This window comes from Orycteropus afer, unplaced genomic scaffold, assembly GCF_000298275.1.
Source record: "Orycteropus afer afer isolate SDZICR_OR568_19922 unplaced genomic scaffold, OryAfe1.0 scaffold00339, whole genome shotgun sequence".
NCBI classification, from domain to species: Eukaryota; Metazoa; Chordata; class Mammalia; order Tubulidentata; family Orycteropodidae; genus Orycteropus; species Orycteropus afer.
Genome location: NW_006921926.1, coordinates 91907 through 118638, shown reverse-complemented (window position 1 = coordinate 118638; position 26732 = coordinate 91907). Strand labels below are relative to the sequence as shown.

Here is a 26732-nt window from a genome sequence, read left to right as displayed (position 1 = left end):
CTGTGCCAGCCTCATGATCCCTGCTATACCTGAGCCCATCGCTGTAGCCACTGTGTCAATCTATCTTGTTAAGAGCCTTCCTCTTTTTGGTTGACCCTCTATTTTACCAAGCGTGATATCCTTCTCCGGGGAATGGTCCCTTCTGACAACATGACCAAAGTAGGTGAGATGAAGTCTGGTCTTTCTCACTTCCAAGGAGCATTCCGGCTGCACTTCTTCCAGGACAGATTTGTTAGTTCTTTTAGCAATCCATGGTATTTTCAGTATTCTTTGCCAACACTACAATTTAAAAGCATCCACTCTTCTTCGGTCTTCCTTACTCATTGTCCCTCTCACATGTATATGAGGTGATTGAAAATACCACGGCTTGGGTTAGACCTACCTTAGCCTTCAAGGACACATCTTTGAACATCAGCACTTGACAGAGATCCTTTGCAGCAGATTTGCCCAATGCAGTACATCTTCTGAGGTCTTGACTACCAAGTAATATAACTCCTTGACAACTTCAATCTTTTTCCATTTATGATGATGCTGCTTATTGGTCCAGTTGTGAGGATTTTTTTCTTTATACTGAGGTGTGATCCATACCACAGACTATAGTCTTTAATCTTCATCAGTAAGTTCTTCAAATCATCCTCACTTTCAGCAAGCAAGGTTATGTCATCCACATATTACAGGTGTTAATGAGTCTTCCTCCAATTCTGATGCCATGCTCTTCTTCATATAGTCCAGCTTCTCAGATTATTTGCTCAGCATACAGATTGAATAAGTATGGTGAAAGGATACAACCCTAAAGCACTCCCTTCCTGATTTTAAACTACACAGTATCCCCTTGTTCTGTTCAAATGACAGCCTCCTGGTCTATTTACAGGTTCTTCATGAGTACAATTAAGTGTTCTGGAATTCCCATTCTTCTCAATGATATCCACAATTGGTTATGATCCACACAATCAAATGCTTTTGCATAGTCACTAAAACACAAGTAAACATCTTTCTGGTATTCTTTGCTTTCAGCCAAGATTTCCAAGCCCTCTTCTGAACCCAGCTTGCATTTCTGGAAGTTCTATGTCAATATACTGCTGCAACCATTTTTTAAATTATCTTCAGTAAGATTTTACTTGTGTGGGATATTAATGATATTGTTTGATAAAGTCCACATTCTGTGGGATCACCTTTCTTTGGAGTGCATACAAATATGGATCTCTTCCAGTCAGTTGGCCAGGTAACTGTCTTCCAAATCTCTTGGCATAGCAGAGTGAGAGCCCCCAGCATGGCATCTGTTTGTTGAAACATTTCTATGGGTATTCCATAAATTCTTGGAGCTTTGCTTTTCATCAATTCCTTCAGTGCAGCTTTGACTTTTTCCTTCAATACCATTGTTTCTTGATCATATGCCACCTCCTGAAATGGATGAACAGGGACTAATTCTTTTTGGTACAGTGACTCTGTGTATTCCTTCCATCATCTTTTGATGTTTCCTGCATCATTCAATATATTGCCCATAGAATCTTTCAATATTCCACCTCGAGGCTTAAATTTTTTCCTCAGTTCTTTCAGCTCGAGAAATGCCGAGTGTGTTCTTCCATTTTGGCTTTCTAACTTTATACATTTCATTATAATAATTGACTTTGTCTTCTTGAGCTGCTCTTTGAAATCTTCTGTTCAGCTCTTTTATCTTGTCATTTCTTGGATTTACTTTAGCTACTCCCCGTTTAATGGCAAGTTTCATAGTCTCTTCTGACATCCATTTTGGTCTTTTCTTCCTTTCCTGTCTTTTTAATGATCTTTTGTTTTCTTCCTGGATGATGTTCTTGATGTCATCCCACAATTCTTCTGGTTTTTGGTCATTGTTGTTCAATGCATCAAATCTGTTCTTTAGATGCTCTCTAAATTCAGCAGGGCTATAATCAAAGTCATATTTTTGTTCTAATGGACTTGTTTTAATTGTCTTCAGATTCAACTTGAACTTACATATGAGAAGTTGATGGTCTGTTCCACAATCAGCTCCTGGCCTGGTTTTGGCTGAAGATATTGAGCTTCTCTATTACCTCTTGCCACAGATGTAGTCGATCTGATTCCTGTGTACCTCATCTGGCAAAGTCCACGTGTATAGCCACCTTTTGTGTTGTTGAAAAAATGTATTTGCAATGAATAAGTTGTTGGTCTTGCAAAATGCTCTCATGTGATCTTCAGTGTTATTTCTATCAGCAAGAACATATTTTTCAACTACTGGTGATTCTTCTTTGTTTTCAACTTTTGCATTCCAGTCACCAGTGATAATTAACACATATTGATTGCATGTTTTCTCAATTTCAGACTGCAGAAGTTGGTAAAAATTTTCAATTTCCTCACCCTTGGCTTTGGTGGTTGTTGCATAAATTTGAATAGTAGTAGTGTTAAACAGTCTTCCCTGTAGATGTAGGGATATTATCCTATCACTGACAACATTGTACTTCAGGATAGATCTTGATATGTTCTTTATGATAATGAATGCTGTACCTTTCCTCTTTAATTTGTCATTCTCAGCATAGTAGATCATATGATTGTCTGATTCAAAATGGCCAAAACCAGTCCATTCCAACTCACTAATGCCTATGATATTGATCTTTATGTGTTCCATTTCATTTTTGACAACTTCCAATTTTCCTAGATCCATACTTTGTACATCCCATGTTCCAATTATTAATGGATGTTTACAGCTGTTTCTTCTTATCTTGAGTCATGCCACATTAGCAAATGGAGGGCCCAAAAGCTTTATTCTATCTACATCATTCAGGTTGGCTCTACTCTGAGCAGGCAGCTCTTCCCGTTTTATTTTGAGTGCCTTCCGACCTGAGGGGCTCATCTTCTGGCACTATATTGGACAATGTTTCAGGGCTATTCATAAAGTTTTCCAGTAACATATCAGGCAGTTTTTCAGTGCTATTCATAAGGTTTTCACTGGCCAATTCTTTGAGAAGTGGATGGCCCCTTCTTTCTTCCGAATGTGTTTGTGCCTAAGCTCCTAAGCTCTGCTAAAACCTGTCCACTATGGGTAACCCTACTGGCATTTGAAACGCCAGTGGCATAGCCTCCAGTCTAGCAACATGCAAGCCACCACAGTACAACAAACAGGCAGACAAGTTCGTCTCCCTTACAGGTTCCAAACCACTGTGCTTACTTTCCAGCCTCCCCCATCCGCTCCAACACCTGCCCGCTCTGTGTGCTCGGCTCACTTACCCAGCCTGCCCTGGGTGCTCCAAACACCCACTTGCCCTGTGCACCTGGTTCATAGTAGATAACAAAATTAAATGAAAGATGAGATTGAGATTTTTATAATTTCCTCAGAGTTTTAAGTTTACTCTAAAAGAGTAATGCTTGCTTGCCTTTATTTTGGACAAAGAAAGAGTTTATCTGCTAGACAGTCACTGCATCTGAATATCAGCATTTTTCAGTCAAAAAAAATTAGAACTCAATAGCTATTACTTTGAGTCATAAGAGTAATAATAAAATCATTGTCTCCAAAATGCCACATATCAGGCTGAAAATTGGAAAGTATAATTTTTTTCATCTGATAATCTGTCATCAGATGCCAAATAATCCATAAGTTTAGAAACATTCATATTTTTGGAATGTGTCAATAAAGCAAACAGGTGGTTTTCCAAATCTTCATCTTATATTTTGCTGATATATATAACTTTGAGCGACATCCTCAAAGTCACTGTAGTAAGAGTATAATTTTTAGAAATCCCTTATATATAAATTTATTTGTTTCGTTCTGTAAATTCACTCAAGGAAGTTATCGATAATGCATAAAAATATGGAAAAACTGAATGCTGATTAATTCAGTAGGATTGCATTGTTATATAATAGTCACACATTTCATTTAAAAAAAAAAAAAGGATTATTATTACCTTAGGAGTAAAAATGCATTCTGAGGTCCACTGAAATTCAAACTTTGCAACAAAACAAGTATAAGTGGAGATCTTCCTTTATAGCTTTGTTGTTGTTGTTATGTGCCGTCAAGTTGGCCCCAACTCATAGCGACCCTGCCTTGGATTTCTGAGGCAGTATCACTACGGAAGTAGATTGCCTCATCTTCCTTCCGAGGAGTGGCTGGTGGGTTTGAACCGGCAGCCTTCTGGTTAGCAGTCAAATATAGCTGAAACCTTATAATTTAAAAGGAAAGCTATATTGACCTACACTTTTGGAAGTACCTGTACATTAATGCATTCCAGGAAAGTTCACTTGAAATTTAGTTGAAAAATAATTTCCTTATGACCAAATCTTTTATATAACACAGAGATACTCACAGGGGGGGAAGTTATCAGCAAAATTAAATTGCTACACTATAAGCTTATGGAAGGAAGCCTGATGGTGCGGTGGTTAAGCACTGGGCTGCTAAATGGAAGACTGGAAGTTCAGTGCTCCAATTCAGTTCATTCTGCTTTGACCCCCCTGTTGAGAACTTACATTTCCACCCCAGATATATTTAATCAGAATCTACATTTTTAAAAGAATCACTTGAAAATAACATAAGAATCACCTGGGGATCTAAAAGAATCAGTGGGAATCTTGTCAAATGTAGATTCTGACTCAGGATATCTGGGATGGAAATACACATTCTCAGCAGGGGGTTGAACTGGAATGAACCGGTTATAAGCCCTCGTTTGAAAGTATCAGTTGCTCTGCTGGAAGAAGATGTGACAGTCTGCCCTCATAAAAATTATAGCCTTGGAAACCCTATGGGGCAGTTCTACTCTGTCCCATGGGGTCAGTATGTGTCAGAATCGACTCAACAGCAATGGGCTTGGTTTGGAAGCTGATGGAAAACATGTATCATACCTTACAAGTCTTTTTATTTTCTTTAAAGCTAATTTTAGTATCCATGCTCAACAAGCACTGATTAAATTAATAAATGCTTCAACTTCCAGAAAGTGTTAAATATCAGAATTGTAGGGAGCAATAAAGAAATGCAAAAGATTACATTAAGCAGAGCCATTATTGAAATCATGGCTATTGCCTTTCTCTTCTATCCAAACCAAGTACAATTTTACACAGACCAAGCCATCAAGTCAGTTTAGCAGAGAACAACCTGGGCCCTCAAGCAGGCAAGGTGGCCCAATTGCTGAAGTTTTATGTATCTATACAACGTGGAAAATGACTCTTCGCCCCTGAATCTATGGGAAAAAGAGAAACTTACTCAAAGGAAATTACTGACTTGCAACTAGGTCTAATAACCCTAGACCAAACTTAAATCCAAACTCACTGCCGTCAAGTCGGATCCGACTCATAGCAACCCCTCCTTGGGTTTCCGAGGCGGTATCACTACGGAAGTAGATTGCCCAACCTTCTGTCCGAAATAACCCTGGAGAGAGGGAAAATTAAACATAGTAAACTTAATCTGACCTTAGGAGTGAAAATGCATTCTGAGGTCCACTTCAACAATATCAGAGAAAATCCGTCCACAGAGAGGATCTATCCATGCAGATCTAGGACTTTCAGTTAAGGGTGAAAAATTCCAACCATTGTTTGATTGTCTTCCCCAAGGGCATGCCAAATCTCCCTATATTTATAAAAACCTGGATGATTGTCCAAAATCGTTACTTTCACTCAGATGGTTCATATTGCATGGACAGTAATATTGCATACAAAACATCAGCCAACCAATCAACATTTACTCAGCTTCTACTAATTATTTCATTCAAATTTCCAAGAGCAGGCAAATTTTCAAATGTCACTGATAAGGCTGGGTAATGAAATGACTGAAAGAAAACCATAGTTGTCAGTTTTGTTATATCGCTGGTTTAAGTAATTGTTTAATTTTGGTAATAAGGGTGAGGGAATAAAATGCACAAGCGTTGTAGAAGGTAAGAATCATAAATACTCTTGGGAGAGTTTTTATTAGTGGCTATTTGACTTAGTCGTTGGCATTAGAGCATAGCAAATACAGAGTTTGTGGGAAAACAAAACCCTGAAACAGAAAATTTGTTTTGAATATGCTGACCTTACTTTCTCCAAATTGGCTGTTTCAGACATTTTAGAGATTTGTTATTTCATTGCATCATTATACTATGGGCCTTATAATTGATGATTTACTTTTATGATCATTTAAAATAATAAGATTATTGATATGCTGTAATTTATATTATCATTGAAAATAATCTGGCATAGAGTCCAAAGCCCCCAACCATTTTCAATGAATTTACCAGAGCACACACAGGGCCATATACCACTTCCATGGATCCTGGGCAGTTTTACTTTATGTATACAAAAGAGTCACCTGGGGACCCTGTTAAAATGTAGATTGATTCAGTAAATCTGGGTGGAAATGCAAATTCTCAGCAGGGAGTTGAACCAGAATGAGCCAATTTGAAGCTCTAGTACATAGATACAGATAGAGATACATACATACTTATATATCATTATATATCATAGCAACATGGATTGAAATATATATGTATTTGATGTAGAGATGAGTGAGATATTGGGATAAACCAAGCACATATTCATAATGCAACCCAAGTCATAGCACAATGGTTGAATAATAATTGGCTATTGATGGATATTTCTTTGATTCAGTCTTCCATCTATTTTTTATTTTTATCTAAAACTTTTACTGTATGTGTCTTGGTGTTTTACTATACTATAACTTCATGCTAATTTCTAGTCATTAATTTTATTTCTAGTCTTAGGTCTTTTTTAAGTTCTGTGAAATGTTATTTTGGGTGCCTCTGATTATGACTTCTGCATTGTTTGGTGTGTCTCTCATTTGTTTGCAAATCCTCCATTTTTTTCATCTCTTTTCACAAACTTTTCATTTCCTTGTTCACATCCTCAAATTTCAGAAAACTCCTCCCCAAAAAAACCTAAATGCACTGGAACTATGAAATCTCAGACAAGCATTTTTGAAAACTTACTCTTTATTTCATGGGTTACATTCATTTACTGAATATTACTCTTTTCACCACTTCTAAAACTTATTTAGACAATTTTAATGTGCATCCCTTTCACTTTACCTTTATTCTAGCTCAAACTTGTTAAATGTATTTAATCCTTTCACTAAAATACAGTTTGTTTCATTTGTTATCTCTTTTTGAGGTGATTTTTCTCAGGTTTTAAGGGACATTGTAGTTGGCCTCTTCCCACAGAACAGGAAGTACTAGCATAGTTAAAACAAATCCAATTAAAATTTTCTATCTCCAAAATGAGTTTTATTAACATTATTCTGTTTTCAGCATGCTTGAAAGTTATGTATCATTTAAAGGAGGGAAACTATTAAATAGTGTACTTTCTTTAATTTTCATTATACAAAAATCATACTTCTATTATTATTTCCAAACCAATCATAGATTAATGAATAAGCTACAGTGTACATTGCTTTTTAAAATACATTCAGAAGATGGTCTTGATATGATGCAGTCATTTCAAATCATCTCAGAGGTGATACCAGCAAAACCAAACCCATGCCCTCGCGTCCATTCCAACTCACAGGGATCCTATAGGACAGAACAGAACTGCCCTATAGAGTTTCCAAGGCTACAAATCTTGAAAAGCAGACTGCCTTATGTTTCTCATTCGGAGCTGATGGGTTTGAACCACCAGCCGACCTTTTGGTTAGCAGCTGAATGCTTTAACCACTCCACCACCAGAGTTCATTTTATAGATCATGTCACCCTATGAAAAGAGCTATTTGCAACTTAAATGCTGGAGCTTTGTAGTTTAGACTCAGGATGATCTGCCTCGACTTGAATTGTGTTCTGAGAAGAATTGTGTTATAATGGGGGAACAATGTAGTAGCAATGGTACAATAAAGCTTTTTAAAAATAGCTTCAACATATTGTTCCATTGTGTAAGAAATTTTCCTTGCATTTGTCAAAACACTCTTGTTCTTTCATGAATTGTGAAATGTATATCCATTTTTAAAGAACATCAGGAGAATTCATAGACTCCAAAACATCCAGAGATCTACTGTTTTTAGTGTAATTTTATGGCACCTATTTCAATGACGAGCTCAAGAGATGGAAAAATTAACTTATTTTGGTAGCCTTACATAGCTTTTCTTACATAGCCTTACATAGCTTTTCTTTCCTCAAATCCATTTTATAGTTCTTCAGTCCTCCACCTAAGAAATAATTAGAATTCAAATTTGGCTCATACTGTGAAAATGGCTAAAACCATATACTTAGATATGTATTAGAATCACCTGAGAAGTTTGTTAAAGTACTGATGCTGGGCCCTATGCCGGATCTCAGGAATTACAATATCTAGTAGGAGAACCAAGACTTCGGGTTTTTTTTTTTTTGTTTGTTTGTTTTGTTTTGTTTTTACAAGCTCCTGAGGTGATTCTGATGCCTACCAAAGTTGGCAAGCCACTGCTTTAAAATTCTCTAAACATAGACATTGAATATTAAGGCTAAAGCTTCTCTTTTGCTTCCTAAATAGCACAAGTTATAAAAACACAGACACAAAATTAAGGGGTACTGGCCTCAGATATTCTGTTGATTCTGGTTTTGGAAAAGGAGTTCTGGCTTAAAATGGGAAAAGGATTCATTTTATTTGGGTGTTTTAAAAATATATGTATAAAGTTAATTAAAGACAATTATAGAAGACTGAAATTTTTCTCATAAGATGGTCTAAAGCTACATGTAATGATAATAAACTATGTTACTCACAGAAGAAATTTCAGGAGTGTTTTGATCTTTTATCTAATTCTGGAAGAATCCTATTTTATCTACTGAATGAACAATGTAAGTTAACTAATTTTAAAAAAAAGTTCTTAGGACAAAAATTTACCAACTACTCTATAGGTTGACATGCTAAAACATCATCATTACATGCTAGGTGATCATATTTGGAAGCGTATTTTTGTCCTAAACCAATCATTAAATCTCTTTTTTTTATAAGATCTGAGAGCTAAAATGTCCATAGGTGGTAGTCAACTCAGAGGATCCACATTGGCCAAAGCTTTATATGACAAAATATGAATCTCCTTATATAGAATCTCTTATATCCCAGTAGAAAATGTCTACTTACTTAAAGGAACGTTCAAACACCAAGCTCAGTAAAGACAACAGACTCTTTCTTGGAGTATGTTGTAAAGGAATTTCATTAATAGTGTAAATGGGCTTGTCATGTAGAAAACATCTCAGAGGTAAATAAACTCTGGTTCAGAGTGGCTAACCCGGGCCCAAAGGCAGTGGTAGTATGACAGGATTCAGAAGAAAAGCAAGTAGAAATTAATGGGGTTGTCCAAAACTCTATCAAAGCCTAGACCCAGTAGATATACAGGTAGGATTGCTAGATAAAATACAGAAAACACCCCCCCCCAAAAAAAAAAAAAAAAACATTGTTATTGAGTCAATTCTGACTCATAGCAACTGTACAAGACAAAGGAGAACTACCCCATAGGGCTTCCAAACTTGTAAATCTTTATGGAAACAGACTGCCATATCTTTCTCCCATGGTGCAAATTGCAGGTTCAAACTGCCAACCTTTCAGTTAACAGTCAAGTGTTTAACCACTGGCCACCAGGGTTCCTACAGAAAACAGTTCAATTTTAATTTCATATAAGTGATATTTCATATAAATAATTTTTTAGTATAAGTATGTTCCAAATACACAATACAATGTGAAATATGTCTGTATTGTTGTATATTTTGGATAAACTAAATATACCAAATTATATTTTTTAAGATACTCATTATTTATATGAAAATCTAATTTAACTGGATGTCCTGTATTTTTATTTGTTTTATCTCATCCATCACTCAGTGCCCTCAAGTTGGATCCGACTCATAGCGACCCCTCCTTGGGTTTCCAAGGCAGTATCACCGCAGAAGTAGATTGCTCAATCTTCCTTACGAGAAATGGCTGGTGGGTTTGAACCACCAGCCTTCTCATTAGCAGTCAAATGCCTTAGGCACTACGCCACTAGAGCTCCCAAACATTTTAAATAGACCATAGACCATTTAAACATATTATTATTTTTTAATTGTGATTTGAGTGAGAGTTTATAGAGCAAATTCATTTTCTATACAACAGTTAATACACATTTTGTTTCATGACATTGATTGCAATCCCCATAATGTATCAGCTCTCTTCTCACTTCCTCCCTGTGGTTACCTTTTCCCTGTGTCTTTCTTTCCTATGCATTCCTGCCCTCTGAGCTATCTCCCTGTGCAAGTACTGCCACCTTAAAAAAATACACTAGATTATAAGATGCACTTTTAAGTCCATATCTGCTTAGAGTACATTTAATTTTGTCTTACTTCTACACAGAGCTGAGATTTTTTTCAACAGCACAGTTTCCAGAACTCTCCCTCCACCATATAAGGTGGATAGATAGATAAAGGAAGAGTGAATTATACAAGGCTAATGAGCACTATCACACTCAAACTATCTTTTATCTTTCATATAACTGAAACTTACCCACATGCCCACTATGGAAGAGGGAGGTCTTCTGTTTTCTAAGTAAAATTGTTTTTATGTGAAGAATCTGTAAAATATGAGAGTAATTTTAGTAACTGTTGTTTATTTACCTTAGCTCACCTGGGAGCAGAAGTTTCAGTGAGAAGCACTAGAAACACCCATCCTTCCCAAACCCCCACTACTTATAATGCAGTTACATATAGAGTGGAAAACCTTATTAGAAATATCACAGAGGCCTTCACCAGGAGTACTGAAGAAATCTACAGTCAAAGCAGTAGTGAAAGGCAGAGCCCCAGTATGCAGACAACCGGAACGACAGAGACACCACGGGTTCAAACAACTACCCAGATGTTTTCCAGCACCACTGAAGAGGTAAGGGTACAGGGGGCTGTGGAGTGTACTTTGTGAACAGTCTCAGAAAGCCCACTGCTTGAAAAGACTTGTTTTGTGGCAAATGGCAACTACTGAAGTGGGTGATTAGGCATTTTGTGTCCTAGCTGCTGTATGTACGTGTCTGCTTTCTGTGAAATGAGAAAATCTTTGATATAGAATTAAAATGTCTACTTTTTCATAAAGTGAAGATAATTAGGCTAGCATGGCATAACTGTACTCCTGTAGGTTGGCTACATTTTGTTAAGCAAAACCAGGGCTCACGGCTTACACGTGTTCTTACATATGGTGGCACAGTGGTCACCTTGCATATATGTCACATAAAGGGGGGCGCGGTGGAGAGTCACCAAGCAATGGCAAATTCAGGAGGCACTATATTTGATCTGGGAACGTGGTCAAAGATAAGTAACCATTTCCACATCAGCTTCCTCAAACCCAACTGTGACTCCTATGTAACCAAATCTACAAAATCACAGATGAATCCAATGACTGAAAAGCAGCGATGCAGCATAGGAGTTGGCTCACAAAATGTTTCTGTTTCAAGTGTTCATCTCTTCCATTTTGCTTTTCTCTCAGAGTTTTAGGCCACCAATTTAGGCAATAACAGTGCAGTTATAACAAAGCGAAATCTGTGATTTCATGTGGTAGTATTTAGCTGTTTCTCAATAACCAATTTTAGTAATTTAAAGAAAGTAAAAGCTCAACACTATTTATAAGATTTAACATTCATCCAGTGCCTTGGTTTATTTTGTATTGCTAGAATTTCATATTGCATATGGCTCCCAACAGTGCACATTATTGATAGCAAAACAAGGATAGCCAGCCAGTACATTAAATGACTCATAGGACTTTATTTTTTCACCTCCACTTTTCCTTTAAATAAATCTTCCCTATGACCTCATTCTTCCCTTGCCCTTGAATAGAATTTGGGAATGCCCTATGACTTTTCTGGGCACCCTTTCTATCACTTTAAAACTCAATATTTATTCTCTATACATTAGCAAAAATATCAAGTCCAGAGAATAACTGAAACTCTATATTTGACTTAAATGTTAGCTTCTCCTCTACCTTAGTGAGTCATCTTGGTTCCATTCCTCATGATCTCTCATCCTCCATTGACTACACTGGATTTCGGATTCCTGGTCTAGGGAAGCTTTACAAGAGGAGATGGTAGATGCTGCAAGCCACTTAAGGCTTAGTCTCTGGAATCATACAATATCACTTCTGCCACCTTCTATTGGTCAAAGCAAATCATAAACTATGCCAGATTCAAGGGGTAGGGAAATAGACTCCACCTCTTGATGAGAATTGCTGCAAAATCTCATTGCACAAGAGGTATACATATTGGATAAGAGGAGTTTGAAGTCATTAAACAATCTACCATACTATTATTTTTATCATCTCTATGCATATGCAAAACTAACAAGTAGCAGAGCAGGGAGAAGAGTGCACACACATATGCACATATAGCACACACACAACCACACGCAACATGCACACCTATGTACACATCCATTTACTTAATCACCTTTTTCTCTTACAGAGACTCCTGTTAGTGAATGCCAAAGAGGACATGATTTGGAACCTAGAAATCACATCTCTTTAATGCTACTGTAAATACAATTTAGGATTAAGTTGACTCTTTGGAGCAAAATAGTCTCTGCTTTCTCCTCCTTTCCTTTTTTCTTTCCTACCCTGCCAAAGTGATGGGTCCTACTTTGGAATTTAGTACTTTATTTAAAACTCTGTTTCTTGCTCTTACTAATCCTCTTACTCTCCTTCTCATTTTCACTCTCTCATTCTCAACCCCTGGATACGCATTCAGTGAACTAACACATAAGTGCCTAGAGCAATGTCTAGAAAATAGTGTTTAATTTATGTTAGTTGCTGTTGCTATTATTATTGCCATTACAAATAGTCTTATATGGATATGTGTGTGTGTCTTCACAAGGACAAAGTTAAGGAAGAGAAAGCCTATCTATAGAATTTGTTAGGAAAATACCTAATCACTGGTTCTCAGCCTATGGACTCCTGACCAGCAGCAACAGCTTAAACTAGGAAATTGTTAGAAATGCAATATCTTGGGCCCTAACCAAAAAGTAAACCCAACAAGTTGCCATCATGTTGATACTGACTCATAACCCCTCCATGTGCTATAGAGTAAAACTTCCTTTTGGGGACAGATTACCAGGCCTTTCTTCCAAGGTATCTGAGTGGGTTCCAACTATCAGCCTTTTGTTTAATAGTTGAGCACTTAACTGCTTATGCAACCCAGGGACTCCTTCTTGGGCCCTACCCTTGACCTACTGAGTCAGAAACTCTGATAGTAGGTTCCAGCAATCTGTTATATAACTAGTCTCCTGTCACATTGATGCACTTTTAAATTTGAGAACCACTAATCCAGGTAAATATGGTCCTTAACCCAGAATGTCTCCCCCATGGACCTGAGATTTCCATCACCAAAAGATTTTCACTTTTGTATATGTAAAAGCATTGTGTTATCAAGATGGAGGGGACAGTGCTATAAAAGCTAAATAATCAAGTAGCAGACATTCATTCATCCAATTATAGCCTCCTACTGTTACGTGGCAAAGTGTATATTCCTCAAGGAATGAGGTCCAAGATGGGTAAGTGGGGTCTGGGAAGATAGGCCTCTGCTACATGTCTGTAGATTTTTTGTGTTAACTAGAAAAAGGTGCTTCCAGGCATACGTGGCTTGACCATCAGTGAACAAGACTTGGCAGTGAAATAAGGGCTGGATGGCAGCCCCCACTCACACTTTCAGTCTGGCACTCTGCATACAACCTACACAAAGATGCCTTGTGCACAGGTACAGTTGTATGTAAGGCCAGATGTGGGTGTCAGAACTGTGCCTGCATTTACTAGCCATTCCCAATGGCTCATGTGAGACCAGCATGGCAGGAGACATCAGGAAGGCGATCTGTACAGAGGACCTGAACAAAAGGTAGAAAGAGGGCATTGAAGAAAGAGGTTGGGAGTAGAGAGGAGGTTAAATGTGAGGAAATGGCATCTAAAGGGAGGTAGGGTACGGACTTCACTTTGGCTTCAGAACCTGGCCAGCATCTCCCTATTGTTTAAGCAGTGTACTCTGAAAGGAAGTCCAGTCTGGTTCCCTCTTAGCCATGTGACCTTCGTGGAGGTGGTTCAGTGCAGTGGTAATGAGCTGCTGTCATCGGTTCTAACACATGATGACCCCATGTACAACAGAACAGAACACTGTCTGGTCTTTGCCATCTTCATAATCGTTGGCATGACTGAGTCCATTATTGTGCCACCATATATTCTGAGTGCTTTCCAACCTGGGGTGCAAATAGTTTGTGCTTATCTACTTACCCAAAAGATTGGTAGTTTGAACCCACCCAGCAGCACTGTGGAAGAAAGGCCTACCAATCTGCTTCCGTAAAAATTACTGCCAAGAACACCCTATGGACCAGTTCTATTCTGTAATACATGGGGTCACCATGAACAGGAATCAACTTAACGGTGGGGCTCATCTTCTAGCATTGTAATGTTCTGTTGTGATACATAGGTTTCCATTGGCTAATTTTGGAAGTAGGTTGCCAAGCCTGTCTTCCTAGACTGTCTTATTCTGGAAACTTCACAAAAACCTGTCCATCATGGGTGATCCCACTGATATTTCAAATGTTAGTGGCAGAGCTTCCAGCATCATAGTAGCGTGAAGCCAACACAGTATGGCAAACTGACAGTCAGGTGGTGGGGTGATGAGCTATCTCTTTAAACCAGATAAACCTGGCTTAAATCCCAGTGATGTCACTTATTAGTTACTCAGCCCAAGTCATATTTGCTTCCTTCTCCCCCCATTACCATCCCCAACCATAAAAAACTCTCTTCCCCTCCCCTCTGTGTGACTACCCACTCCCTGTGCCCTTCTTAACTATGCATTTGTGTCTGTCCAGCTTTCCCTCTATGTGAATGCTGCCCCTCTGGTGCCCTATGGCCAATTGCTCTAAGGGGTGTATCTCCCTAGAGTAGGTGGGTACATCGCCCTGGGTTAAGTGTTCTGCATGTAGGTCTTTCAACTATTGGGCTGAGAACCAATCCATGGGAATGAGTCCAATTCTAGGCCCAAAGGGTAACCCGAGGCCATAGTCTCAGGGGTTCTACCAGTCTCTATCTGACCAGTAATTCTGGTCATTCTTGTGTTTTTGAATTTTGTTCCACATTTTTCCTCCCACTATATCCAGGATTTCCAGTTTTTATCCCTTTCTGAGTGGTTGGCATTGGTAGCTGAACACCATCTGATCTCGGAGTCATGAAGGCTGACATCCTCGTGGTTCATCTTAACCTTGGATTAGTTATTTCCATATGCCTTTGATTTTCTTCACTTCTCTTTGCTTCAGATGAGAGGAGACCAATAGTTGCATCTTAGATGGCTGCTCAAAAGCTTTTAAGATCCCAGTCACTACTTACCAAAGTAGGTTGTAGAACAAGATTTTTATGTACTATGTTGTGCCAATTGAGCATGATGTCCCCTGAGACGATGGTCCTGGGTCCGTAGGCCCAGTGATTCTCTCTCTCAAGGTGTTTGGTTGTCTCTGAGAAGTTATTCAAACTCTGTCTTCTGTTGCTTCTGTAAAATATGTGGCTAATTTTGTAGCACAAGTGTGTAAGTAAGATTATCTTCAGCCAAATCTATCCTTGGTCTAGAGTATATTCCTGTTGTCCAGCCCTCACCTGATCTTCTCACCTCTCTATGCATCTATCCATAGCCTGGTGTTTTGTGTATGTACTGGCATTTGCCTCTGTTGTCTATATCTTATGTGTACGTTCAGTGTCTTTCCTTTCCCCAATGTCATCATGCTGGTCACAGACTCTTTCCATACCATCTCTCCCCTCACCCAAATCCACATGTGACCCCTAACTAGTCTGAAATTTTCCCTCCCCTTCCCTCCCACCACTGGTAACCAACAAAGTGAATTTTCTACCCTGAGTAAACTTTTCCTTGGCTTCTTACAATAATGGGCTCATACAATATTTGTCCTTCTGCAACTGACTTATTTCACTCAGCATCAGTCCTCCAAATTCATCCACATTATGAGGTGATTCGTGTATTCTTCATTATTCTTTAATGTTGCATTGTATTCCATTGTGCGAATGTACCATAGTTTGGTTATCTATTCATCTGTTGATGGACATTTAGGTTGTTTCCACCTCTTCGCTATAGTGAATTGTGCTGCGGTGAACATGGGTGTGCATATGTCTGTTTGTGTCCTCTCTCTATCACCTGTTTAGGATATATCCTAGTAACGGAATTGCTGGATCAAAAAGTATTTCTATTTTCAGTTTTTTAAGGAAACACCATACCATTTTTCATAGTGGTTGTATCATTTTGCAGTCCCACCAGCAGCTTCCTTTTTAAAACGAGAATAATTATGGGCACTCTACCTGCATTATAAGGAGCTCTGGTGGCACAATGCCTAAGGTATTTGACTGCTAACCACAAGGTTGGTGGCTCTGTGGAAGGAAGATGAGGTAACCTACTTCTGTAAAGATTTACCACCTTGGAAAGCCAATTGGAGTCACTATGAGTTGGAACTGACTCAATGGCAGTGGGTGTTTTTTTGTTTTTGTCTTTTTTTAATATGCTCAACTACTAACCAAAACATTGGCAGTTTGAACACACCCAGAGGTGCCTAAGAAGAATGATTTTCCAATCTGCTTCTGAAAGGTCAAAGCCTTGAACAATTTATAAAGTACAGTTCTGCTCTTCACACATGAGGTTTCCATGAGTCGAAATCAACTCCATGGAAACTGATTTGTTTGTTTGTTTGTTTAAGTGTGTCTGTGGGGGGGCTTTTACTTGCCTTGTAACGCAATAGTGAGGATTCAAATTTAATTGAGCAAAATGCTTAGTACATCACCTATACATAATAAGTATTCAATCATGTTAACAATTAATACTAAGTTCTTATTTCTGCTTTATCATTCCTATCCTGCCTCCATCACTGGGATGTTGTGAAATCCAGATGGGCTAACTTATGTGAAAATGCTTTGAAAGGATTAAAATGCTGAACGTGAGTGAAAAATGTTATTGGCTGGTTCTTACTGTTGAATTTCTATAAATGTTGTTTGAAGGCACACGTCCTTTTTCCCCTCACTACCCCCACCCTTGCCCCTGCCTGGGAGAGGGATTTCATTTCCTCACTTCATGAATAGCCATTGTGGTGCTGATCTAATGTCTATGTTTCCTTCCATTTGACCTTCAAAGAGATCCCAGCCTAGTGTGAGTTTCTGGATAAGTGAAGAGGCAAATGCAGAAAACACCCCCTCTTAGCGCCTCCTCCCAAGGCTGGGGTGTCCGCCTTCATTGTGTTACTTCAGTTGTACAGGGAAGTCTCCTCATTGCCACCACTGCTTTCTGGCCAGAATTAAAGGTGGAATGATGGTCTCCTTTACTGAGGCAAAGCCTAGAAGGATATGTGCAAAGATGTAGCACAAAAAGCCATCACCTAATCACAGTTCATGAATGACTTACATGGGCTGATGTGAATGAGATAAACTATAAACAGATTCTGAGACTGCTGATGTGACAAAAAAATAAAAAAAAAAAAAAAAAAAAAAAGGCCATGCCAGATAGTAACATATTGTGGGAAGGATTTGTTCCTGAAGACTCAAATTTATAATTAGCATCCTTTGAGTCTACTTCTGATAAAGGGCTACAGTTTTCTTGCTTTGCCAATTACAGTGGATTACCAAGTGGCAATAGCATAAATATGGTTTACAATTCACTCGATCACTCCATCCTTAAAATATCAGTGATTTTGTTGTTGGTGGTGGTGGCCATGGGTGAGTTGCATTATTTTCCATTTAATTTTTTGCCATGGTTATTATTTTACTGGGTTAACGTTTTCTCACTGTATAAACCATGTGCATATAAAATATAACCACTGAACAGAATGTGTGCATTGAAATGGGCTCTTTAACATGCCAGTATTTCTCCAGCACACTTCTTCACTGAGATGATGAGGTCTATCTTACTGAAGGGTTAATGCAGTGGCGAGAGAGGAAGGCAAAGGAACTTTTGAAGGAAAAGGAAAATGAGCTCCAAGAAGAAAAAAGAATGTGCTGATTGAGATAGAAAGCCTATAGTTCTCAGCCCTGGTCATACATCAGAATCATCTGAACCACTTTTTAAAAATACGGATTCCAAGGTTCCATCTCAGACCTGTTGAATCAGAGTTTATTGAGGTAGGACCTCAGCACCTGTGGTGTGAAAATATCATCAAGTAAATCTGATGTGCCATTAGGTCTGAGATCCATTGGAGAACAATGAATAATTAGCCTGTTAGAAAACAACAATAAGAGCAAGAAAAGAGGAGAACTCCTACTAGCCATGCATAATCTGAATCTAATCCCAAGGAAGCATCAGGCAAACCCAGTGGAGGAGCATTCTATCGAGATGACTCACCTTTAACAGTCACAAAGATCAATGCCATAAAGATAATCTTAAAAGACTGAGGATTGGTTCCAAATTAAAGGAGATTAAGAGATTTGACTGTTAAATGGAATACAGAATCTTGATCTGGAACCTACACTAGAGAAAAAACACAACATGCTAAAAAACTAATAATAAAAATTTAAAAAGTGAGACAGCTAACAAAACTGAAAGATGACTGTAGAGTAAAGTATTGTATCACATTTGAATTTCCCAAATTTGATAACTTTGCTGAGATTAAGTTTAAAAAAATTTCTTAATTCTTAAGGAATACATACTCAAGTATCATTAAAGATAAATGTATAGGACATATGCATCCTACTCTGAATGGTTTAGGGAAAAGCATATTTATGAAGAGAAAGAATGAAAAAACAAATGGACAGAATGTTAAAAACAACTGGTGGATGGGGGTAAGTGTATGTGGGAGAACTCTATCCTAATCTGGCAACTTCTCTGAAAGTTTGAAGTGATTGTAAAATAAAAAGTTTAAAAAATAAACAGAGATATTTGTTTAAGGGCTTTCAGAGGGTAGAATCCAAATGATGGTACTGAGTTATGGATAAACCTGTGCCTTAGACATAGTGAAGCAGAGAAAAGGAATAGAGGAGAGGAAGGGATTGGAGAGCAAACACCACAGTGAAGTAATGATGAGTTTGTAAGAAAGAGAAGTGTCAGAGTTATTTAGTGCTGCTGTAACAGAAATGGAGCTCTGGTGGCATAGTGCCTAAGGCACTTGACTGTTAACCAGAAGGTTGGCAGTTCAAACCCTCCAGCCACTCCTCAGAAGGAAGACTGGGCAGTCTACTTCCATAGCGATAATGCCTCAGAAAGCCAAGGAGGGGTCACTATGAGTCGGGATTGACTTGACAGCAGTAAGTTTGGGTTGTTTTTTAATAACAGAAATACCATAAATGGGTAGCTTTAACAAACAGAAATTTATTTTCTCACGATTTGTGTTGTTGTTGTTATGTGCCATCGAGTCAGACCTGACTCCTAGCGACCGCTCCTTGGCTTTCCGAGGCAATATCACTACCGAAGTAGATTGTCCAACCTTCCTTCTGAGGAGTGGCTGGTGGGTTTGAACCACCAGCCTTTTGGTTAACAGTTAAATGCCTTGTTGTTGTTTTTTGTTGTTATAGGCAATAAAATTTCAAATTCAGACTACTAGCTTTAGACGAAGGCCTTCTCTCTATATTGGCTCTGGAGGAAGGTCCTTGTCTCTTTGCCTTCTGCTTCCTAGTTCCTTGGAAATCTCCATGTGTCTTACCATCTATCTTATCCCATCTCTCTTTGTTCACTTAATCTCTTTTGTATCTCTAAAGATATTGATGAAAAAAATGCACCCTACACTAATCCTGCCTCATTAACCTAACAAAGACAACCAATTCTCAAATGGGATTATAGCCACAGGCAGAGATGTTGGGATTTACATCACATCTTTGGGGGGACATAATTCAATCTGGGCAGTGTTTCATTCTGTTGTACATAGGGTCTCTATGAGTGGGAGCCAACTTGATAGCACCTAACAACAATGCAATCCAATCCATAACAAAGTGAAATCTAGATCAAGACTGGATAACAAGTCAGCTGCTTAGTAAGAAGATAAAATAAAGAAACACTGAAGAGATGGCTCTGTATTTCAAATCTCTGTAAATCTACTCCAAGAGATTGAGTGCCTGTAATTTACCTCAGCTACCTACTGTTGGAAGGATCTAATAGTGTAATGGGTAATACATTTGGCTGCTAACCAGAAGGTGAGTGGTTCAAACCACAGTAGATGAGGCAATCTACTTCTGCAAAGATTTACAGCCTTGGGAGCCCAATGAGGGTCACTAGGAGTCAAAATCGACTTGATGGCAGTGGGTTTGGTTTTTGGTTTACCCACTGTTGGAAGAAGCCCTGGTGGAACAGTGGTTTAGAACTGCCAAAAGGTCAATAGTTCAAATCCACCAGCTGTTTTGTGGGAAAAAGATGAGGCAGTCTGCTTCCATAAAGATTTACAGTTTTGGAAACTCCACCTAGCAGTACTATTCTGTCCTTTAGAGTCACTATGAGTTGGAATCAACTCTATGGAAATTATATGGGACCTACTGTGTTGGCAACTCTCTATTCCATTAACAAAGTAATACCTCTGAAAAACAGTTATTCTGAAATAAGGTGAAAAGTAACTGAAAGGGGAAATGCTAGAATTCCAGGATCTGTCTTTGAAGTAAAAATTCCTTTCTATTCATCCATGTCTTGGGGGAGCTGGCATCAGATTGGAGTTCCTGGGTGGCATAAATAAATAAGCACTTGGCTGCTGACTGAAAGGCTGGAGATTCAAGTAAATCCAGAGACACCTCAGAAGAAAGACCTGACAATCTACTTTTGAAAAATCAGCCGTTAGAAGCCCTATGGAACTTTTAATGAGTCGCTCTACTGTTATGCATGTGGGGTCACCGTGAGTCAGAATTGATTCAGTTGCATCTGGATTGGTTTTGGTAGGCAGCAGATCAATATTATTGCTAAACACAGATGACACCCTGGAAGTACATGTCTTTTCATCAAGACTCATTTTGGATCCATAACAGCTTTGGAGCAATGTTCCTAGGTGTAACTCCCATAAGTGGCTGCCGTCATTTTTGTGTCTCTGAACATTAGTATTTTCTCCTGTTTTTCAGGGTGTTCAGCTCAGGACAGTAGAGCTGTGGAGAGGCCATCACAAAATACATGTCTTTGCTAAATTTCTACCCTGTGGCCTGAGTAACAACATCAGGAAAAATTTCCTGATTATTGGAGAAGGACAAGGTCCTCCATACAGTCTGAGTTGGTCCATTTGGAGCAGGGACTACATGGACACTACTTTATCCTAATGCTTGTTGTGTGCCATTAAGTAAATTCCAACTCATAGCAATCCTATGGGAGAGAGTCAAACTGCCCAATAGGGCTTTCTTGGCTATAATCTTTGCAGAAGCATATTGCCAGGTCTTTCTCCTTTGGAGCCACTGGGTGGGTTTGAACCACTAACCTTTTGGTTAGCAGCCAAGTGCTTAATCATTGCACACAAGGGCTCACTATCCTAATGCTTAGGAACTACACAATGCTGGTTTCTGTAATGCTAGTACTCCAGGTCTGCACGAGAGTGACTGAAGAACATAATTTTGCGTCAGTTACTTAGCCATGACATTGTACATTGCTGGGGGTGGGAATGTTTACTCTGTCAATATATAAGTAGACATTGAGTCTCCACCACCTGGGGATGTGGGTGAGATTATGAAGAGACGTGAATCCTTTCTTCAAGCAGTCTATCATCCAGCTTATGGTTTTATCATTACATTTTTTAAAACATAAAATCCTTTGATCTTCTGCTTTTGAAATGTCATGTGTCTGCCTCATCCAGCAGAAAAGGATGGAATAGGGTGCTGCTATGGATTGAATTATGTTTCCCAAAACTATGTATTTTAAATCCCAACCTCTATGCTTGTGCGGTTATAATCCCATTTGGAAATGAGTTGTCTTTGCTGTGTTAATGAGGCAGTATTAATGTAGTGTGTATCTTGAATCACTCTCTTTTGAGATTTAAAAGACATTAAAAAAGCAAGCAGAGAGATGCCAAGCCACATGATGATTCTCTAGTTCAAAGTTCAGGAGACACAAGAATCATCCTCCAGAGCTGACACAGAGAGAGATGTCCCTTAGACCTGGTACCCTCTGTTTGGATTTCTAGCTCTGGTGGCATAGTGCCTGAGGCATTTGACTGCTAACCAGAAGGCTGGTGGTTCAAACCCACCAGCCACTCCTTACATGGAAGATTGGGCAATCTACTTTGGTAGTGATACTGCCTTGGAAACCCAAGGAGGGGTAACTATGAGTCGAACACGACTCGATGACAGTGAATTTGGTTTTTGGTTTTAAAGTGTGAGAGCTCCTGGTGGTGTAGTGCCTAAGGCATTTGACTGCTAATCAGAAGTTTGCAGTTCAAACCCACCAGCCACTCCACAGAAGGAAGATTGGGCAATCTACTTCCATAAAGATTTACTGCCTTGGAAATTCAAAGGAGGTTGCTATGAGTCAGAATTTACCCAATGGTAGTGAGTATGAGTTTAAATTGTGAGAAAATAATTTTCTGTTTGTTGAAACCATCCACTTGTGATATTTCTGTTACTGCAGCAGTAAATAACTAAGACAGAATCTGATACCAAGAAATGAACGCGCTGTTCTAATAAGTACCAGCAAAGTGGAAGTGGTTTGGGAATTGGGTAATGAGCTGAAGCTGGAAGAGTTTTAAGGTGTCTAACAGTAAAAGCCTAGATTTCCTTGAAGAGACTAATTGGTAGAATTATGGATGTCAAAGGCAGCTCTGGTGAGGGCTCAAAAGGAGGTGAGAACTACAGAGAAAATCTCTATCATCTTAGAGAATAGATATGGCACCATCAAAACAATGCTGCTGGACATGTGGACATTAAACGTGTTTCTGGTGGAGCTTTAAAAGAAAATGATGAACATGTGATTGGACAATGGAGGAAAGGTAATGTTTTTTATGCAGTAACAAAGAACTTGTCTGCATTATGTTTAAAGGAGCTCTGGTGGCACAGTGCCTAAGGCATTTGACTGCTAACCAGAAAGTTGTTCAAACTTACCAACCACTCCAAAGAAGGAAAATGAAGCAGTCTACTTCCATAAAGTTTTGGCATTTGACTGCTAACTAAAAGCCTGATGGTTCAAACCCACCAGTCGCTTCTCAGAAGGAAGACTGGACAATCTTCCGTAGAGATCCCGCCTCAGAAACCCAAGGAAGGGTCTCTATGAGTCAGATTCAATCGACTCAAGGGAAGTGATTTTGGTTTTGTATGTTTAAACATTTGGTGGAAGGTAGAACTTGTAAGTGATGGGCTTGGATATCTGGTTGATGAGAATTCTAAGCAAGATCTTAAAGAAGCCATGCAGTTTCTCCTTGCCACTTATAGTAAATGTCAAAGGAAAGTGATGGGCTTAAATATGAACTGTGCAAAATGACAACAGAACTCAAAGATTTGGAAAATTCTGTTGCACAACCTACAGGCATGTATCTAGAATGTTTACCAAGAATGTGGCTACACAATCTTTTGTTAAAGAGATTAAGCCTGTGACTATTGGATCTAATCAACTACCACAACAGAAAGCCCATCAGCTTAGACTGAAGGGGACAGAGAAAGAAGAAAGGAGAAAACACTGCCTGCCTCTTGGATTTCTACAGACTGGAAACAGACCAAAAGAGGTGCATCTGTTGCTCTTCACAAAAAGAGAAAAACCATCTCTGGAGCAGAAAGATCAGCAGGGTCATCTTGGTTTCAAAGGGTGGGGCCACAGCCTCCTATGTTTCAAAAAGTCAGATCTTCACCAGCTTGGTTCTGGCATGTGGGGCTGCCATTAAGGTGTGCCAGGGAGATGGAGCTGCCACCCAGTGCTGAGAAGGCAGGGCTACCATGCCCAAGGGCAAAAGAAGAGTCTGCCAGGACTGAGGGAATGAGGTTGCCATATGGATGCCACTCAGATAGAATAGGGCTGCCCAAAGCCAAGAGAGCTGAGTTTCCATCCCAGAGGGCCTGGAAAATGGAGCTGAAGCCCAAGGTCAATTGTCAAGAGGGTGTGGTCAACACCCAGAATCTGTAGGGTTAGGCCATTGCCCAGAAGGTTTCAGAGAAAACCTTATTTTCAAGCCTTGAGAACTAATGTAAATTGTTCTACTGGCTTTTGGACTTGCTGGCTGCCTGTTATCCCTTCTTTCTCTCCAATTTCTCTTATTTGTAATGGAAATATCTACCTTGTGCATGTTCCACTATTGCACTTTGGAAATAGATAACTTGTTTTCTAGATTTCACAGGTTCACAGATGAAGAATAATTTTTCCTCAGGATGGAATACACCTAAAGTCTCATCCATAGTTGATTTAGATGATTGTGAAAATGAGATTTTGAATTTGGAGTTACTGAAGACTTTTGGAATTATGTGATGAGGCAAATATATTTTGCATGTGGCAAAGACATGAGTTTGGGAGGCCATAAGGTGGGAGACAAACTTGTCTGTCAGTTTGTCATACTGTTCTGGCTTACGTGTTGCTATGAGGCTGGAGGCTATGCCTCTGGTGTTTCAAATACCAGCAGGGCTACCCATGGTGGCCAGGTTTCAGTAGAGCTTCCAGACTAAGACAGACTCGGGAGAAGGAAGAGGCCATCCACTTCTCAAAAAATTGGCCAGTGAAAACCTTATGAATGGCAGTGAAACACTGTCTGATATACTACTGGCAAACTTTATGAATAGCCCTGAAACATTGTCAGATATAATTGCAGAAGATGAGCCCCTCAAGTTGGAAGGCACTCAATATACAACTAGGAAAGAGCTGCCTCCTCAGAATAGAGCCAACCTTAAAGATGTGGATAGAATAGAGCTTTTGGGACCTCCATTTGCTTATGTGGCATGACCACAATTCAAAATAAGAAGAAACAGCTGCAAACATCCATTAATAATCAGGACATGGTATGTACGATGTATGAATCTAGGAAAATTGGAAGTTGTCAAAAATGAAGTGGAACTCATAAAGATTGATATCCTAGGCATTAGTGAACTGAAACAGACCAGTTTTGGCATTTTGAATCAGACAACCAAATGATCTACTATGCTGGGAATGACAAACTGAAGACGAATGGCGTGGTAATCATCCTCACAAAGAATGTTTCAAGATCTATCCTCAAGTACAATGCTGTCAGTGATAGGATAATATCTATAAGCCTCCAAGTAAGGGCAGTTAATACTACTATTATTCAAATTTACACACCAACCACCAAAGCCAAAGACAAGGAAATTGAAAATTTTTACCAACTTCTGCAGTCTGCAATTGAGAAAACATGCAATCAAGATGTGTTGATTATCACTGGTGATTGGAATGCAAAAATTGGAAACAAAGAAGAATCACCAGTAGTTGGAAAATTTGGCCTTGGTGATAGAAATAATGCTGGAGATCACATGATAGAATTTTGCAAGACCAATGACTTACTCACTGTAAATACCTTTCTTCAACAACACAAACAGTGTCCATACATGTGGACTTCACCAGACGGACTACACAGGAATCAAATTGACTACAATCTGTGGCAAGAGGCAATGGAGAAGCTCAGTATCTTCAGCCAGAACAAGGCCAGGAGCTGATTATGGAACATACCATCAACTGCTCCAGTGCAAGTTCAAGTTGAAGCTGAAGACAATTAAAACAGGTTTCACCAGAGCCAAAATATGACCTTGAATATATTCCTCCTGAATTTAGAGACCATCTAAAGAACAGATTTGATGTGTTGAACACCAGTGTCTGAAAACCAGAGGAATTGTGCGATGACATCAAGAACATCATCCATGAAGAAAGCAAAACGTCATTAAAAAGACAGGAAAGGAAGAAAAGACCAAAATGGATGTCAGAAGAGACTCTGAAACTTGCCCTTGAAGGGAGAGCAGCTAAAGTAAATGCAAGAAATGACAAGACAGAGACTTCCACTAAGATGGAGGAATAGGCAGACAAGTAACCCAGACCCTCTTCAACAAAGAAAAGAAAAACCAATTGACAAAAATACAGAAGATAATCTTGGAGCCCTGAACTATGAAAAGATGTATACAGAAGTGGACTAGGCACCAACTAGTGGACAAACATGAATGAAAACAGTGAGGACAAAGATGGTCAGAGCTGCAGACTGTCAGCTACTCTGACAGGACCAAGAGTCCGAGTAATGTTGGGACCTGAGAATTGACCTAAAGATCAGCCCTGGTCACCATGGGCTGCAGAGAAGACTGCACTGGTGGCCTATGACTAGGAAGGGAAACAGCAAGGTGGGAGACAAGCTGAGCTGTTGACTTTCCACTTTCCGGAGGGCACACCCATTTTGACTGTTTACACACGGCAGCCATTTTGGATATATAAAGTGACCAAGGGTGTAGTCATTTCGAATGTTTACAAGTGGTGGCCATTTTAGGTACATAAAGTGACCGAGGGCATAGCCATTTTGAATCTTTACAAGCAGTGGCCCTTTTGGATATTTAAAGTGACTGAGGGCGCAGCCATTTTGAATCTTTACAAGTGGCAACCATTTTGGATTTTAAAGTGATGACATTCTCATTCAGATTCCAGGGACCTACGAATAGGCTCTGTTTGCCAGTGGCAGCAGGGACATACGAGAGGCTGACAATAGGAAAGGAGACAGCTGGTGAGTGTATAAGTGCTATCAATTACTGAATAGAGGAGCACAGTACCCTGTTTCCGTAGATAACACACAAACTGAAGAAAACAAAAATCATGGGCAAGTCACTCCAACATACAATCACCAATTAAATATAAACACAAAAACATCACAATGCCTCGGAGACAACAGAGCATCACAGTCCACACAAAGAAGCAAAATAAAGGAGGAGAAACAAGGGACCAGGATACAGACCCAAAACACATCCCTGAGGAA

At 39.2% G+C, this 26732-nt stretch overlaps 1 protein-coding gene across 1 annotated transcript in view; it reads left to right on the top strand.

The window, feature by feature from the left end:
* LOC103206951 (receptor-type tyrosine-protein phosphatase beta-like) overlaps window positions 1–26732 on the top strand; it is a gene marked incomplete at its 3' end in the record, with an annotated part of 72807 nt that overhangs the window by 7405 nt on the left and 38670 nt on the right. The window contains exon 3 of the mRNA XM_007952468.2: window positions 10526–10782. Coding sequence (XP_007950659.1) covers window positions 10526–10782 — 257 coding nt within the window. The remainder of the gene's footprint in view (window positions 1–10525; window positions 10783–26732) is intronic.